Here is an 18,836-nt window from a genome sequence, read left to right on the forward strand (position 1 = left end):
GCTCCCTGATGAAGTGAACAGTGCCTCGTGATGCTAACGCCTCTCTCCTCCTTTCCTGCAGACAATGGGCGGCTCTTCAAGTCCGCCCTCCTGCCCGGTGCCAACCAGGAGATGCAGGAGCTGTTTCTGGAGGAGTTTGAGGTGTTCCAGGTAAATACACCACTCTCTGCCTGTTACTGACGTCAGCTCGGTCGATCAGTCACATGCGGTGGTTTAAGGGTGTCTCTCTCTGTTTCAGGACAGATCTGCGATCTCTTCACTGTCCTTGGACAGGAAAAAGGTAAGAGGGGTCCAGGGTGTAATGCAGGGAGGTTGTGGTGATCTCCGCCTCCCAGAATAAGTGAGAGAAGTGAGTATTTGTGTCTTCACCCCTTTCTTTCTACCTGTTCAGCTTCAACATTTACTTTACTCCCTCAGAAGAGCGTAAGTGAAAGTGCGCATGTATGTGAGAGGTATAGTGTGTTTGTGTCAGTGAGCTCGTATGTGAGAGTGATGGCGTGTGTACATGTTCACCTGACAAAAACTGTACACAAGGCACACGTAGCCAGGTCAATGAGGCAGGAGGACAACAGGTGTGGTTAGTCCAGAGCTTAATTAGTGTAAAAAGAAGTGTCGATGTGCGGATGTGATAATATGGACTGCTCCTGGCCACCCACAGCTGCAAGAATGAGTTGGAGGTGCTGCTGTTATTGTTATTTATGTATTTTGCAATGTTAAATTGTCTCCTGATGCTTAAAATAGACAGACGGCGCCACCATGTGGTGGACTGCCATAAATAGCCGATATAATGAAATAAGTGTGGAGCCGAGCACCGGCGAGCACCAGCACCCATTAAGCACTGGGTTAGTCTCATCTGGTCAGGTGTGTCCTGCTCTCAGTGTGCAGTGGCTGCAGACCCTGCTGCACGTGTACTGCGAGCTGAAACGGGTAACTACTAGGGGTGGATGGAATTGCCGGAGTTTCACTCCTTGGGATTCTGTTCAGTTACATGAAAACTCAGTGAGATTCCGCAGAGTTCCATAAACGGGCAGCATTTGGCATGTTGAGCTGCTCACACTGGGCCCGATTCACAGAATGAATTTAAGACTCAATCCTAAACTTACTACTATTTTGGTATTCACAGAAGTTAGGATTTTGTCTTAAGTTTGTCTTAAGACAGACTTAAGACAGACTTAAGACAAAATCCTAACTTCTGTGAATACCAAAAGTAGTAAGTTCATTCCGTGAATGCCAAAATAGTAGTAAGTTTAGGATTGAGTCTTAAGTTCATTCTGTGAATCGGGCCCACTGATTTTTTGCATTAAGGGCTCATGCTCCTCTGAAAAATCTGCGTAAACAGCAATAAGTGGCGTGCCAGAGGTCGCTGCTTCTTGAGTCGAGTTTGCCGCCACTTGAGTTGATTTGGTACATGAGCGTCAGTTTTCTGACCACAAATGGTCGCAACCAGGAAATCTGGCCAGATGCCCTCCTAGCGACCAAAGATCGCACTAGAGGAGGCCAAATCTCACTCGTGCTTGTCAACTCACTTTTAGCGAGCCTCGTGCAAAAAAAACCTCCACCATATGGCGGTTGGTGGAATCTGGCCAGAATTCCGGCCAAAACTCCAAAAACTTCCCAGGCTGGTCAGAAATTGTTGCCCACCGCTGGTAACTACACTACAGCCATTTTCTGAGTGTTTACCCTGAGCCCAGGGGCCTCCTGAGCCAGAGGGTTGGCGTCGGTACAGCTAAACAGCGTCTCAGTGGAGTCCAGGCCCTGCAGTGGCTGCGGACAGAGTTGTGCCCATAGCAGCTCATCAGGTAGATTCTTCACAATCAACAGTGAAATCAGAAGTGAAAAAGTTCTCTTGTTTTTCTACCAGGGAGAAACCCTTTCCCTCTACACTGACACTGTCCCCAGACCCTGGGTCTGATCCATTCCCCTTCACATCCTGGGAGTTGAGTAAATGTCTGACCTTTTCCAAGATTGGAAGACGTCAGATTTCAGTTTGTGAATGCTCAGAAACATCCGTTTGTGGGGGGTCCACTAACTACAAGACAACCCGCCCCTTGTTCCTCCCACTTCCCACCCCTCGCGGGGGATTTACTGCTGTAGAAATCTCCAAATTGATGTCAGAGAAATCCACGGAAGTAAATCCATCTACCCCACCAGGATTCCTTTTGTGACTTCCTGGTAGATGTAAATGAAGACATTTTCAACCATAATAATAATCCATATTTGTAAAGCGCACAACCACCCATAAGGGTCTCTAGGCGCTGGGGGCCGTCGGGAAGATTAAGCAAGTTATTGCCCAGAGTCACATGGTGCTGGGCTAACCTGCCGCCGGCGATCGATCCCCAGATTCCAGAGTCAGTCACCCTAGCCGCGGCGCCACACCTCTTCCCACACATACATACAATTAATGATGCATTTCTAAATCAGGCTCAGTATTTTTTTGTGCACGTGGCAGAAAGACGAGCTAAAGTTGTAATTTACCAGTCTGCGAATCATGGAATCTGACTCGAAGAACCTGTTCATTCTTCGACTGAACCTGTGCTGTGGACACGTGGCCAACACGCCACAGGTTCACGGTCCTATGGGAAGGGACTGGGACCAGTGCTTCCCAATGGGTGAGCGGGCGCACACAAGCTGGTGAACTCCAACATCTCCTAGACTTCTGCATTCTCTCAGTTTCCTTCTAGTGCCTAGACTCTGGAAGGTGGATCCCCTGGAGAGCTGACAAAAGTGTCCCTCAAGGGTGGCAAGGAATGGGGTGCCCCATGTTTCATGGTGTTTTATTTGTATACACAATAGGTTTTAAATTGTAGTTTCCACATTTCCACTAGGAGCACTCCCGGGGCTTGACCACCCCACTGGAGCCCACAGGCAACTACAAATAAACCCCCCACGGGGTCAGAGGCAGAGTGGCCTCCAGGGAGGTAGATGACCTGGGCAGAGTGAATGACGTGGTGCCCTTAGTCAGGTTTTTGGTACATATCAGCAATATGGCACCGCCATAAATATAGTCCTCCCCTGGATGGTGCTGTGCCAGATGCATAGGCCAGTCCCCTCCAGAAGGTTCTAGATTCTGTCAAGGGCACAGGCGGCCAACGCTTCTCCAGAAGGTCCTAGATTCTGTCAGGGGCACAGGTGGCCAGCACTTCTCCCGAAGGTCCTAGATTCTGTCAGGGGCTCAGGTGGCCAGCACTTCTCCAGAAGGTCCTAGATTCTGTCAGGGGCACAGGTGGCCAGCGCTTCTCCCGAAGGTCCTAGATTCTGTCAGGGGCACGGGCGGCCAACGCTTCTCCAGAAGGTCCTAGATTCTGTCAGGGCATTCTGTTAGGGGCACAGGCGGCAAACGCTTCTCCAGAAGGTTCTAGATTCTGTCAGGGGCACAGGTGGCCAGCACTTCTCCAGAAGGTCCTAGATTCTGTCAGGGGCACAGATGGCCAACACTTCCCCAGAAGTTCCTAGATTCTGTCAGATGATTAGCCCAGCCTTTTCCTAGATGTTGCTAGATTCTGTTATTGCACAGGCGAACCCATCTCCAGACGTGCTAGGTTGGTGAATGTCTTGGCTCTATAGGCTTCATCCTGTGTGTTTCTTTCCCCAGCACTGGCTCTACGCCGCGTCCAGTAGTGGTCTCTCCCAGCTGGCCGTCCACCAGTGCGAGATGTACGGGAAGGTGTGCGCCGAGTGCTGCCTGGCCAGGGATCCGTACTGCACCTGGGACGGCGCTTCGTGCAGCCGGTATGTGCCTATCCCCCAAAGGTGAGTCCCTCCAGGCGCTGTAACATACAGTCATCCTTACTGAGAGGGGTGAAGCAGAGGAGAGCACAGGCTAGAATGAGACTACAGCAAGGCCCTTTGCACTAGGATTGTCTTGAGAAGTCCTTCTAAGTGGAGGCTCAACACCCTGGATTTGTTCTAGATTTGACATTCAAGATTTGATGAGTCGAGGGGGATTAGGAGAGAACGGGGACATAGAAACCCCACCAGATTTATAAAAAGCGCCTGAGAGGGGAGTGTTTGGAGGCGCTGAGACTTGCTGCAGAGGCGGGGAGGGCGAGCATCTGAACATGGACTAGATGTATTGTTCTGGATATTGTGCAGAATAATGAGTGTAATCTGTCATGTAAACTGTGCCACTTGTGTTTTAATGTTGTGTGTGAAGCGAGGGTTGTGCAAAATATTATCATTTTTTTCTCATGAATTTTAGAAGAATTACATTAAAATGTTGTGGAACATGGTTTTGTAGTGAAACTTTGTTTGCTGAGATCTAAAATAACTTATTTTTTTAACCTGAGTGCACCTCAACGTAGGGAAAAAAAACTCACAAGGTTCTGCAGGAAACTGACTCAAACACAACAAGCCTCAGCGGTAGGGGTGGGCAGAATTTACATAATCACGTTACTCAAATCTTCGCGAAATTGCTTGTTCGCGATGCTTTTTTACTGTTCGCAATCGCTGTTTGCGTGCTCGGGGGAAAATATCTTGCGAACACGGATTTTGAGAACACGAACAAGCAAAAAATTGGGCAATTTCGCGTTCTCCGCGGAACGCGACATTTCCCAAATTCCACAAATTCCGTGAGCGGAACAGAATTTACTGCCCAGGCCTACTCAGAGGCAGACATTGTCTCTCAGAGCCGCCTCCCTCTGTCCCCCATGAGGCGTCTTCATGCGAGGCGCTTCTCACTCAGAAAAAACTGTCAAATTGCATAATGCAACATTGTGAATTTCGCAGCGTAATTAAAATTCCTCCCATGTCCGGTAAAATACCCAATTCTGCTCTTGTGTTGTTAATTTGTTGTTACAAGTTGACACGTCTGGACTCGACTCTTCTTCTTCGCATTTGAACTTTGTGTTATCAATACCTGTTTGGTGCCCCTTTCCTCTCTTCCCCACATCTCCTGCAATCTTCTCCATTAACACCCCTCTCTCTACTCCCTCCACACCAGCCCTCCTCCCTCTCCTGGGCTCATTCACTCCTCTATCCATTCATTGGTTCTCCTCTCCTGCCCTCCTCTCTCCCATTTAATACGTCATTTCCTGCTTGACCCCCTCTCAGGGCAGCTAATATACGGCACATTGCGTATCCTCGCGCGACTGTTTAATACGTCATTTCCTGCTTGCTCCCTCCAAGGGCTGCTGATCTATATTAATATTTAAAATTTGCCATTTTTTCTCCACTTTCCCTGTAAAGATACTCCAATGTCCCAAAATTGTTTTAATAGTAAAGCGCATTGACAACCTGATTGGGTCACGCTACAGAAAAATGTGAAATAAAAGCAATACATCTTAGGTATTGGCTGATCAGAATCAATACACTTGAGGACTTTAGGAGTTTTAAGGACCTGCGTGAGCTAACTCCCCACCAACATAATAACACACAAGAAAAGAGCCACGGGTCCGGATTAAGAGGAGGTTAGTTAACCGTTTGAATGTGAACTGTCATGCAGGACGGGGGGGTTTCCCTTTTCAGGACGGTTCCCCTCACACACCAGAGGTCTCATGCTTCATCATGGGGGTGCCTCCTCGCATGAAAGACCTAGACTTCGTGTGGGCTACAACCCCCACTGTACGAGGGAGGAGCTCAGGGATGTTTTCGTTGAGTCACACAGTGTGTACTAAACCCCTATGTGAGCTTGGCGTGTGTATAAAAAGAGAGTGCAGTGCTGTAATGTGAAAGTTTAAAACTGGCTACAGGGTTAGCTATATGTCACTTTATTCAGCTACCCGGTGTCAGGATTAAAAACAGTGAGGAGCTGATAACACAAGTGCCGACATTAGAGACAAATGTGTAGAAGAGTAGACCAACATGTTTCGGCCAGAAGGACCTAAAAAGTGTCACAGCCTTCTTCAGGGTTGGATAGTTCAGCTACTGCAGAGATAAAGTGCAAATATGTGAAAAAACATGAAAAACACGGGGGTAAAACAAAAGTATGATACTGAACAAGTAGTATTGACTGTTCAGTATGTACTGCATGCAATCACGGTGAGTTGCGCAATTCACTACGTGTGTCCCGGCATATTAGCCATGTGGTACGTGCACCAAACCTATGGGTTCATGGAGTCTCGCCGTTGAGCACGTCCGGGCCATGATGAGGCCAACACATGTGACACAGAATCAACCCTTGCAGGGGAAGGGTGGATACAGGGAGGTTCAGACACAGCCCATCAAATACCCTGGTAACCCCAGATGTTGCACAGCAGATGCTCACTTTTGCCAACCTCTGAATGTTGCCCTAGTCTTGTTGGGCTGTGGTTCAAGTGGGAGTGGCAAAGAAAGAGCCCACCACGTGACTCCAGCTTCTGTGCCTTTCATACTTCAGAATATTTAGTCTTACTTTATGCCAGTTAATAGTGAGTTTTTTTAAAAGAGGAAAAATGTAAAAGAGAATTGATAGGATGTTCAACCTATATGTAGCAGCAGGACACAATACACCTACAGACATCAGCAACGCATCAGACGTGCACGCCTCCCATCGCAGCAGCTAGTGGTCATGTTGTGATAAAGGTGACGTGAAGTACCAGCAGATGAGTCCAGCACAGAGGTGCACACAGAGGACAGCTCTAGGGATCCTTGTAGGGGTGTCTGCTGAGGAGTGTGATGATGTCTGACTCCTTGCCGTTCAGAGATGACTTGTTATAAACAAAGGACTCTAATAAATGACGTGATTTCTTCTTTGCTTTCGTCTTTGCAGGCGCAGCACTCGTGACATTAGTGGAAGCGCAGACCCCCTGATGGAGTGCTTCAAACACGGAGGTGAGAGCCGGACCGAGGCACCGTGACGTCACCACCCACTGCTCGAAGGGATGGCTGGGTATTGTGCACCATTACACTCTCACGCTATGTACCCAAGGGGCCTTATTTATGAGGCCGTGCGTCACTTTTACACAGCCGTTGCGTCACTTTTAGTGACGCACCAGCGGCGTGAAAAATGTGCCTTGTTGCACCATATTTACAAAGTAAGGCATCTAGGTAGATGCATCACTTTGTAAACCCCTGCGCCACATTATACCTGCGCCAGGTATAATGTATGCAGGGGGGCGTTCTGACGCAAGAAAGGGTAATAGAAGTGACGCAGTGAAATCTACAAGATTTTACTGCGCCACTTCTAGGACGCAAATGCGTCAATATCTTATGCCTACCTCACAGCAGGCGTAAGACTGAAGCAGGCCCTTTCACATGGGGCTTGCCCATGTGAAAGGATACATTGCTGGAGTTGCGTCACTTTTGTGACACACTCCAGCAATGCGTCACTTTTGCGCCATACAGATACGTCAGAAATACTGATGTATCTGTAACTCCTTGCGACATGATGCGTCATACATTGAATATGACGCATCAGGTATGTCGCAAAGAGTGCGCACTGAGAAGTGACGCATCGCTCCTTTCACGCAGTGATGCGTCATTTCTCTTAAATGAGGCCCCAGGTGCTCAGGTGAAGTGTCTATCACGTACACAGTAACACAAAGCGCACACAGTGCACAGATGCAGTGTATACAATGTACATACTTGCACTATGTACACACTTTGCACAGATGCGGTGTATACCATGTACACACTTACAGTATGCACACACTGAGCATAGATGCAGTGTATACCATGCACACATTGTGCCCAGATGCAGTATTTACCATGCACACACTTCCACCAGAACTATTTCCTATGCTATGGTGTCATCGCAGTTATGAGCCTATTCATCGCTTGCCGCGTTCATTTTTGGTAGTGGCATTGTTGTACGTTGCTGCCGTCCTGTGGTCCAGTGAGGAATTGCTCCTGTCAACCTGACAGCAGTTGCAGGAATACAACGCTTACAGCTACTAATAAACAAAGCTCCAGGTTAACAGGCGCAATTCCGCACTCAACCGCAGGATGGCAGCAAAGTACAATAATACTACTACAAACACACTGCAGTCAGGATAACAGGCGCAATTCCTCCCTCGACCGCAGGATGGCAGCAAAGTACAATAATACTACAGTAAACAAACACACTGCAGTCAGGATAACAGGCGCAATTCCTCCCTCGACCGCAGGATGGCAGCAAAGTACAATAATACTACAGTAAGGGCCTGTTAGAGCTCTCCCTAGAGGGAGGACTAGGGCTGCGAGCTAGCTATCAGCAGCAGTGAGCTTCTGTTGAACCTGTGTGGTGAATATTTGATTTTAGATCGTGTTTTTAAATCTGTTCGTTTTTAGGCTGGGGGGGATTTTAATCTCAGAATAACGTGGGAATTAAGATCAGGCACTCTGACACCCCTACACACGCTTTAATCTGCGCTCTCAGCCTCGCCCAGCCGTTTTACTCACCGGTTGAGGCGGCGGCGGGCGCCATCTTGGGTGTGGGCAGGGGCTGCGCTCTAGTCGCGCCGGCCTCCCGCCCTCCCAGATTATTTAACAAGGCTCCTCTTGCTGCTCGCTGCCTGTTAGAGCTCTCCCTAGAGGGAGGACTAGGGCTGCGAGCTAGCTATCAGCAGCAGTGAGCTTCTGTTGAACCTGTGTGGTGAATATTTGATTTTAGATCGCGTTTTTAAATCTGTTCGTTTTTAGGCTGGGGGGGATTTTAATCTCAGAATAACGTGGGAATTAAGATCAGGCACTCTGACACCCCTACACACGCTTTAATCTGCGCTCTCAGCCTCGCCCAGCCGTTTTACTCACCGGTTGAGGCGGCGGCGGGCGCCATCTTGGGTGTGGGCAGGGGCTGCGCTCTAGTCGCGCCGGCCTCCCGCCCTCCCAGATTATTTAACAAGGCTCCTCTTGCTGCTCGTTGCCTGTTAGAGCTCTCCCTAGAGGGAGGACTAGGGCTGCGAGCTAGCTATCAGCAGCAGTGAGCTTCTGTTGAACCTGTGTGGTGAATATTTGATTTTAGATCGTGTTTTTAAATCTGTTCGTTTTTAGGCTGGGGGGGATTTTAATCTCAGAATAACGTGGGAATTAAGATCAGGCACTCTGACACCCGTACACACGCTTTAATCTGCGCTCTCAGCCTCGCCCAGCCGTTTTACTCACCGGTTGAGGCGGCGGCGGGCGCCATCTTGGGTGTGGGCAGGGGCTGCGCTCTAGTCGCGCCGGCCTCCCGCCCTCCCAGATTATTTAACAAGGCTCCTCTTGCTGCTCGCTGCCTATTAGAGCTCTCCCTAGAGGGAGGACTAGGGCTGCGAGCTAGCTATCAGCAGCAGTGAGCTTCTGTTGAACCTGTGTGGTGAATATTTGATTTTAGATCGTGTTTTTAAATCTGTTCGTTTTTAGGCTGGGGGAGATTGTAATCTCAGAATAACGTGGGAATTAAGATCAGGCACTCTGACACCCCTACACACGCTTTAATCTGCGCTCTCAGCCTCGCCGAGCCGTTTTACTCACCGGTTGAGGCGGCGGCGGGCGCCATCTTGGGTGTGGGCAGGGGCTGCGCTCTAGTCGCGCCGGCCTCCCGCCCTCCCAGATTATTTAACAAGGCTCCTCTTGCTGCTCGCTGCCTGTTAGAGCTCTCCCTAGAGGGAGGACTAGGGCTGCGAGCTAGCTATCAGCAGCAGTAAGCTTCTGTTGAACCTGTGTGGTGAATATTTGATTTTAGATCGTGTTTTTAAATCTGTTCGTTTTTAGGCTGGGGGGGATTGTAATCTCAGAATAACGTGGGAATTAAGATCAGGCACTCTGACACCCCTACACACGCTTTAATCTGCGCTCTCAGCCTCGCCCAGCCGTTTTACTCACCGGTTGAGGCGGCGGCGGGCGCCATCTTGGGTGTGGGCAGGGGCTGCGCTCTAGTCGCGCCGGCCTCACGCCCTCCTCTCCTCCTATAACATGTGTGTAGGGTCCAGACGGCGCAGCGGGCTGGCGCAGCGGGCGCGCCGGATGCGCGCCGAAGCCGCGCCTAAGCCAAGCCCGTCTGCGCCCGTCCGCGGCCGACCGGGGCCAGGGGCCCTGACCCCTGCATCTCGAGCGGGCTGCAGTCAGTCCTACACAAGTAAGAGGCTGTATGACCTCTGTCCCCCTGCTTGCACCGTATGTCTCCACACGATGGAGCCACTGGACCTAGGTCCGTGTCCTGATTGTTCATTTAGAGGTAGATGTTTAGTGCCCGATGTCCCTGACCCGGAAGCGATTATTGCTAAAGGGGGTCTTTTAAATTGTAGATCCATCAGCAAACATGCCCTCCAGCTGTGGGATCTCCTACAGGATGAGGACATGCACATACTATTCCTAACTGAAACCTGGTTAGGAGAACATTCGGACCCAGATATAGTGGCGACCATCCCGCCGGGTTATACACTTCACAGACTTGATAGAGGGAAAGGAAGGGGAGGTGGCATCGCCATCATTGTTAAATACCCTTTTGAGTGTGTCCTAAAGCCAGGTAAAATTGAAGACTGCGAAGCTGGCGAATTTACTATCAAACTGACTAAACATGAAGCAATCTCGGGCATCCTTATATATCGACCTCCTGGTTCTCTGGGCAACTTCCGTAGTAGTCTACTAGAAGGGGTTGCTCAGACTGCGATTAAACACAACAAAGTGTTAGTGCTGGGTGATCTGAACCTCCACCTAGAGGATCCCTTACAGAAGGAGGCAGAGGATGTTCGCCTTGTCCTACAAGAACTTCAGCTCAGTTTGTTAAGTGCTGCAGCTACGCATCAAAGGGGTCATTGTCTGGACCCTATTTTTGCTAGCTGGGACACGATTAAAGTACTTACCCCCTGTCAGCTCCCTTGGACCGATCACTTCTTGGTCCCTTTCCAATGTCTTTACCAGCATGGTAGGGCTATTGAGAAGGGGATGGGAAACATTATGAGACGCAAATGGAGGCAATACTCTCAGGAAAAATTCATAAGCGCCATCCGGAAAGCACAACCGTGGTGTGCGACGGATAGTGATCAGGCGAACAAGGAATTTAACCTACTTGTGACTGCCACCTTGGATGAGATAGCCCCCTTGAGTAAGGGTAAAGCTAGAGAAGGCCGGCAACGCACGGCCCTGTGGTTCACCCCTGAACTACAGCAAATCAAGTCTAATTGCAAAAAACTGGAAAGGAGCTGGAGGAAGAACCCGACTCTACTAGCTAAGAACATTTACAGCTCTTCTCATCGAAGCTATCAGTATGCGGTACGTAGAGCCAAAGCCAAATATTTTCAGACACGCATTGAGGCAGCTGAGAGCTCCTCGCGTGAATTGTATAAAATATATAAAGAAATATCCTCAGTCTCGGGCTCTGGTACCCCCGCAAAGGTCTCTGTGGAGGGATGTAATAAAGTTGCGAATTTTTTTTCAAATAAAGTGAAAGCGATTTATGCCTCCTTTTCTCAAGTCCCAGATAAAGGCACAGATTTTGAAGTAGGCTGCTCACCGGTATCCTCTGAGTCCTCACTACAAACTTTCAGGGTTCCCACAGTGGACAATCTTATAAAAATTTGCCGAAGTGTGAAGTCCGGCTCCCCCAATGATCCGGCCCCGGCCTGGGTCATCTCAGAGGGAGTGTCAGCCCTGGAACCTCATATTAGGCAGGTCCTAAAAACCTCCTTTTGCACTCAACAAGTCCCCAGAGAGTGGAAAAAGGCCATAGTACTGCCAATAAGGAAAAAACCCAATGTCAGCGTGGAGGTGCTGGAAAACCTCAGGCCCGTTTCCTTACTGCCGTACGTGGCGAAGGTGGCAGAGAAAGTGGTTAATGCTCAGCTCACGGAACACCTGGAGAGGTGGAATTTACTTCATCCATCTCAGTCAGGGTTCAGGGTGGGCTATTCCACGGAGACAGCTCTCCTCCGAGCCACTGAGACTCTAAGAGCAGGGGCTGATGCAGGTCACACAATGGCCCTGATCATGCTCGACCTTAGTGCAGCTTTCGACACCGTAGCGCACTCCATCTTGCTGCGGTGTCTGAAGGAAGCTGGGGTCACTGGTCATGCGCTGTGCTGGCTACAGTCATTCCTCTCAGAGAGATGCTTTCAGGTTCAGCAAGGGGCATGTCGCTCAGCGGAAATGCCATTAGATCAGGGAGTGCCTCAGGGCTCTGCTCTGAGCCCCACTCTTTTTAATCTTTATATGGCCTCTCTGGCAAAAGTGGTACAATCATTTGGGGTGGAATGGGTGTCGTACGCTGACGACACCCAGCTGCTGATCTCCCTATCGCAGAACACCTCCAACACTCCTACCAACTTCAAATCCTGCATGCAGGCACTGGGAGAGTGGATGGACTCCCATTGCTTAAAACTCAATGGCTCTAAAACAGAGGTGCTGGTGGTGGGGGGAAAAAGCGATAATTGGTCAGCTGAGTGGTGGCCTTCATGCCTGGGTCCCACTCCTACCCCCCTGCGAGGAAGCGAAGAACTTGGGAATTTGGATGAATCCCTCCCTCTCGTATGATGGCCACATTAGGCATCTTGTGGGCAAATGTTTTGGAGTTCTAAAGACCCTAAATAAAACTTTAGACCTACTGCCCTTAGCGGCCAGAAGGACTTTAACACAGGCACTGGTGACCTCGCGGTTGGACTATGGAAATGTACTGTTCCTGGGGGCAACCGAGGGCAGCCTAGGTCGCCTCCAAGTCATCCAGAACTCCGCCGCCAGGCTGGTGTTGAGAAGACCTAGGAGAGCCAATTCGCAGAAGGCGCTGGATGCGCTGCACTGGTTGCCTGTGAAGAAACGGGTGCGGTTCAAGTGCCTCCTCTTCTGTCATCGGATTGTCTGGGATAGGTCGCCCGCATATTTAAAGGACCTAGTCAGCCGGTATGAACCTTCCAGGACCCTCCGGTCGGAGGGGACCGGACTGCTGACAGTCCCCAGGACGAGGAAGGCCAGAGTTGGTGGACGTTCTTTTGCTCTCCACGCAGCTCAACAATGGAACAAACTTCCCTTGGCCATGAGACTGGAGAGCAGTGAAGCTCGGTTTAGGGCCTTGCTGAAAACTCACTTATACACTGCATAGACCATCGGATCTCTCTCTTGCTGTTCCATTGTTAGCTTCAGCGCGGGGACATGCCGCGATGACATTACTGAGCGCTTTACAAGCTTTTTTATTATTATTATTATTATTATTATTAAACAAACACACTGCAGTCAGGATAACAGGCGCAATTCCTCACTCGACCGCAGGATGTCAGCAACCATTGACAATTGTTTTATCACTTCCACTATGTACTTCGCAGGGATGCAGTATATAGTATACCATGCATGCATATGCACTATGTACACCTATGCACAGGTCCTGTGTATACTATATACATACTTCCACCATGCCCCACCATGCCAAAGGCCCACGCCCAGTTCTTCCGTGCTGCGCACAGCCCTGCTTCCTCCCAGTTTTTCTGAGTGCTTTCTCTTGCTTTTGGCTAGTTTTTCAGCCTAGCGCACAGGGTGCACAGATGCAGGGTATCCCATGTACACACTGACACTATGCACACTCAGTGCACAGATGCAGGGTATCCCATGTACACGCTGACACCATGCACACTCAGTGCACAGATACATGGTACCCCATGTACACGCTGACACCATGCACACTCAGTGCACAGATACAGGGTATACCATGTACACACTGACACCATGCACACTCAGTGCACAGATGCAGGGTATCCCATGTACACGCTGACACCATGCACACTCAGTGCACAGATACATGGTACCCCATGTACACGCTGACACCATGCACACTCAATGCACAGATACAGGGTATACCATGTACACACTGACACCATGCACACTCAGTGCACAGATGCAGGGTATACCATGTACACGCTGACACCATGCACACTGAGTGCACAGATACATGGTACCTCATGTACACACTGACACCATGCACACTCAATGCACCGATGCAGGGTATACCATGTATGTTAGACGGGGCGATCTCAGAGGGCCAGGTTGTGCTCACCCGACCACCCCAGGACCCACCTCTCCCACAGATATTGCCGAGTCTTATCGTGAGGTCCCCAGCGGGGAGGACTTCGAGTCTAGGATCGTACACACTGAGCTCACACCACACTTATGAACGGACACCATGCCATAGGTATTCAATATTAAATTCTTTATCAACCAGTAAGAAGAATCGGCACTCTTATGTACAAGCGATCGAGGGATCGTAAAGTCTCTAGGAATTCGGGGAGGGGGAAGCGGGACAGTCTTAGCCCTTCGGCCGGTACGTAGCGTACCCTGCGCACAGCTCTCAATCCTCGAGCCGGGGGGATACGGAAGATGATGGTCGTACTAGCTGCTTCACTCACGTCGAGTCGGCTCCGGTCGTGATGGTAGTGTCGATGGTCCAGCCGGACCAGAGTACTCCTCGAGCCGCGACGAGGTCAGCAGGGCTCGATCCGGAGAAGTTCAAGCTCGAGCCGCGACAGCGTCAGCAGGGCTCCGAGGTCTTTGAGATGACGAGCCGCGACAGCGTCAGCAGGGCTCCGATGTTTTCGAGTTCAAGCTCGAGCCGCGACAGCGTCAGCAGGGCCCCGAGGTCTTTGAGAGGACGAGCCGCGACAGTGTCAGCAGGGCTCAGATGGTTCAGTTCCAGGTTCGAGAAGGAGCCGCGATAGCGTCAGCAGGGCTCTGCGTTTCAAAAGGTTCAGTTCTCTTTAAGGTCAGCCGCGGTCAGATCAGCAGGGCTTTCTTGTCCAGGATACAACTGCCCGCTAGTGGTGGTACGGGCCTTGATATAGTCTAGTGGCCCTTTGATGTCCGGACCCTCGCAGGCAGGGGTCTCAGGCCTTGGGGGCTGGCCGTTGGAGAGGTCCGGCGGTTGGCTCTGTGATCCTTTGAAGATGCGTCCGGGAACTCCCAGACGCCCAGCAGGTCTGGAGCCAGCCCTCGGGGAGGCCAGAGGTGCAATCGAAACTGGCCCACAGGGGAGGGCCAAAGGTGTGACAACTACCAGTCTCTCGGGGGAGGCCGGAGGTGTTATCGCAACTCCCTGGCTTATCTCACTCGGGGAGTCCTCTACCCCCCCAGCCGGGAGTGGCGCGCCTTGGAGTCCAGGTTTCGCTGGGGCCGGGGTCATGCTAGGCCCAGGGAGTCAGGGGTTTCTGGGAAGGAAAATGGCTGCCGGCATGTATGTTCTCGCTGCTCGGAGCCGGGAGCGGGACGGGACATGCGGGGCTGGTCGTTGATTACGGGGTTTGGGCGTACAGGGAGCAGCCAGGGGACTCCGGGTGCAGGGCTACGCTAATGGGGTGCTGAGGAACGGGGGGAACCACACCACGAGGCCAGGTCCAACAATGTACACACTGACACAATGCACACTCAGTGCACAGATGCAGGGTATACCATGTACACGCTGACACCATGCACACTCAGTGCACAGATGCAGGGTATACCATGTGCACACTGACACCATGCACACTCAGTGCACAGATGCAGGGTATACCATGTGCACACTGACACCATGCACACTCGGTGCACAGATGCAAGGTATACCATGTACACACCTACAGTATGTACATAAATGTACGTCTTTATCTTCAGCCTAGTGCTGAGGTCACTTTACTTCTTTTGTTGTTGTTATTTATGTGTCCCTACACATCAACAAAATTGATTGAAAAAAGAAAAAAAACTGGTATATTACCCTGTTCAGCCCTAGACCTTGGTTCCATATCCATACATTGCAACAAAGATTACCCAGAGAAGTGTCAAAGACAAATCTATTTATTATTTCTATCAAAACATCATAAATGCGCCAGTGATGACGAAACACCTGCTAGGAGATTCCTCGGCTCAGCGCTTGTTCACCCAGAAGGGTATCTTGGCGCTGGACAGAAAATGTTTATTGCTACCCAACAGTACTCATTTTATTGACCTCAGACGGATGAAAGTCTGAGTGAACCCACCATGATTTGAACCTGTGACCATGAGGTCAAGCCCAGGCCCCTGCAATGGACACATTAGTCCACTGAGCCTCCAGACCCGGCTCCACCTCCTATACCCTCTATTTAGTACCCTGCAACTCGTCCACTGATTGGTTCCTGTGCATGTCTCTTTTTTGTTAAAAAAAAATATTGGGCCCGATTCACAGAACTAACTTAAGACAAAATCCTAAACTTACTACTATTTTGGTATTCACAGAAGGCACTTACTCATTTCGGTATTCACAGAAGGCATTTAGGAGTCCTAAAGTTAGGAGTCCTAACTTCTGTGAATACCGAAGTGAGTAAATGCCTTCTGTGAATACCGAAGTGAGTAAGTGTCTTCTGTGAATACCGAAGTGAGTAAGTGCCTTCTGTGAATACCAAAGTGAGTAAGTGCCTTCTGTGAATACCGAAGTGAGTAAGTGCCTTCTGTGAATACCGAAGTGAGTAAGTGCCTTCTGTGAATACCGAAGTGAGTAAGTGCCTTCTATGAATACCGAAGTGAGTAAGTGCCTTCTATGAATACCGAAGTGAGTAAGTGCTTCTGTGAACCTGCATGGTGGCCAGGTCTGAAGGGACGAGAGGGTCTGAGGACCCTCCATCGGCGCAGCACTATCAGGATTCATTTACAGCAGCTTGGAAATCTCAACTTTCACTGTGATACAGAGGGGCTGATTTACAAGCCCCTTGCGCCGCCGGTGCGTTACTTTTAACCCCATCGCCGCGGGGGGGGGAGGGGAGCCACACGCGGGGCCGCGATGCTGATGACGAGCTCAGCTCATCATGGCCCCGCCCGCTCATTGGAACGCCCAGCACAGCGGGGTAATTATCCCCGCGTGGGCGTTCCGCGGAGGCCATGACGAGCTGAGTTCGTCATCAGCACGGAAAAGGTTAATATGGAAGAAAGTGAGGCGCCGGCGGCGCAAGCGGCTTGTAAATAAGCGCTAAACATTTTTCTTGGCCTCTTGTTGTAGTCCCCTCTTCGTACAGCGCCTCGAGTATGCGCAGAGCTGGACTCAGAAGACATTCCTGTTCCACCACGGCTGCCACTTCGGTTCCCACTTCACTCTCAGTGAGAGTTCTTAACAATCATCAGATCTACAGAAAAAGCAAAAAACAGGACATGGCTCCGCCTCTGCCTCCTACGACAGACACCTGCCCAGGGCCACGACCGACGACCCCAGTGTAGGCAGCAGTTGACAAATGTAAATTAAATTAAATATTTGACGAATATCCTTTCAACTGTTTCCCTCCTGGCTACCCCTTGAGGCAAATACATTTAGAGCGATGCGCACACATCTAACCGCACAGGTGAACACGCCCACAGTCCGCCTGCACACGGAGACAGCGCTCTGTGTGACCCACAGGGACAAGATCACACCTCTTGTATGTCCTGTAACACAGGGATGCTTGCCACAAGTAATGCTGCAGTTCTTGCCACCACCACTCACAGTGCACTATGCCTCAGAGGGGCGGTCCCAGGGATCAGCTGCCCTTACAGGGTGCCTTATTCACAAGGAAGTAACGCAGCCCCGTATTGCATGCCATTTGGCTGTGCCACGCTGCATTATTTCCGAAGCAAAGGCATGCATCATATCTACAAAGATACGACGGATCCCTTTGCTCTCCCCTGCGCTGGCGCACAATAGCTGTCTTGTACCCACGCAGGCACCCTTGCACCACGGGGACCCCGCTGACCATGGAGACAGCCCTGTTTTATCATATGACAGTGAGGAGGCCTCTCCTGAGGTGTGCAAACCGCTCTGAGGTGTGGAGGGCGCTTGCTTTCATGTACTGATGTGTGTGTGTGTGTATACATCTCAGGTACAGCGTCTGATTGTTCTTTTTGCTATAGTTCCCATACAGGTGAAACCCGAAGAGAAGGTTATCGTGGTGTCCGAAGGTAACGGGACGTTCCTGGAGTGTGTGCCGAAGTCACGTCGCGCCACCGTGACGTGGGTGAAAGTAACGAATGAGACCCACCCGGACCTGCAGAAGGTAAACAAAGCAAGGGTATTATGGGGTGCAATTGAGGTGGTGGTGGGCGCTTCCAGTACATATGAAATCACCAATGATAGACACTAACGCACAAGCTCCATTGAAGAATTGATTCTGAGAAAACCATGGGACTGCCCAGAGCATCCATTCTGCACGCTTACCTCCCGGCGGCTTAACCCCTTCGACGCTCATGACGAGCTGAGCTCGTCATGAGTTACGCCTCTCGTACGCTCATTACGAGCTGAGCTCGTCATGTAACGCGGGTTTTTTAAAAGTGCCGCGCACAGCGGGAAAACCGCTAGCGCGCATGCGGTTAAATCATGCTTGGGTTGGTCGACTGACCTCAAAGTATCTCCAGTGTGTCTATATCTGTGAGGAATTGGAGTGTATTTTATGGTACGGTGGGGCGACCTCACCATGTAATACACTTACCAACCCCTTTAGGACCAGTAGGTTTCATTTGTCAAACCTTCAGCTCAACCCTGGGTAGCTGCGGCTCCGAGCAGCGAGGCTTTCACGGAAGAGGAAGCGTAAAGCATGTAACCAGCACCTAAACAACTGAAGAAGAAATGACTCAGACGCTTAGGAAATACGACAACAATTCATAAAAATAGATTGAATTTTTATGTATTTTTAGATGCCACAACCAAAAAAATCCACTGGAGTGTTCCGGGATTATAGATTTTACAAGGTGCAGTAAATATGCACTTCTTGCTCAACTGTGACAAGCATTGGCAAGTTCAACTAATTTGACACTTAAAAACTTTTTGAGCAAAAAGGTTGGCTTGTTGTATTGCAGTTGTTAGAGTTACTTTAAGCGCCGGGAAGCCAGTCATGGGACAAGTAAGGTCCTCGGAAACACTTACCTCAGCAGGTGAAGCAGTCTTTAGCCAAGCACTTTGAAACCCGGACCAGGGAAGGCGCAGCCTGACCCAATGGGGGCCCGGGGCATAGGCCGCCTGGAGGCGGGAAGCCCTCCCCGTCATGGGAAGCCCACGCAAGAAGGGATAGCCAACAACCCAC

At 50.4% G+C, this 18,836-nt stretch overlaps 1 protein-coding gene across 2 annotated transcripts in view; it reads left to right on the forward strand.

Moving 5' to 3' along the window:
- LOC144782495 (semaphorin-3A-like) overlaps positions 1–18,836 on the forward strand; it is a 267,163-nt gene that overhangs the window by 225,452 nt on the left and 22,875 nt on the right. Inside the window, exons 13-17 of one of the 2 annotated variants that reach the window (XM_078661881.1) lie at positions 62–150; positions 239–280; positions 3,593–3,750; positions 6,686–6,747; positions 17,671–17,813. In XM_078661881.1, the coding sequence (XP_078518007.1) occupies positions 62–150; positions 239–280; positions 3,593–3,750; positions 6,686–6,747; positions 17,671–17,813 (494 nt within the window). The remainder of the gene's footprint in view (positions 1–61; positions 151–238; positions 281–3,592; positions 3,751–6,685; positions 6,748–17,670; positions 17,814–18,836) is intronic. The other variant, XM_078661882.1, reaches the window with a different exon arrangement.

This window comes from Lissotriton helveticus, chromosome 9 (assembly GCF_964261635.1).
Source record: "Lissotriton helveticus chromosome 9, aLisHel1.1, whole genome shotgun sequence".
NCBI classification, from domain to species: domain Eukaryota; kingdom Metazoa; phylum Chordata; class Amphibia; order Caudata; family Salamandridae; genus Lissotriton; species Lissotriton helveticus.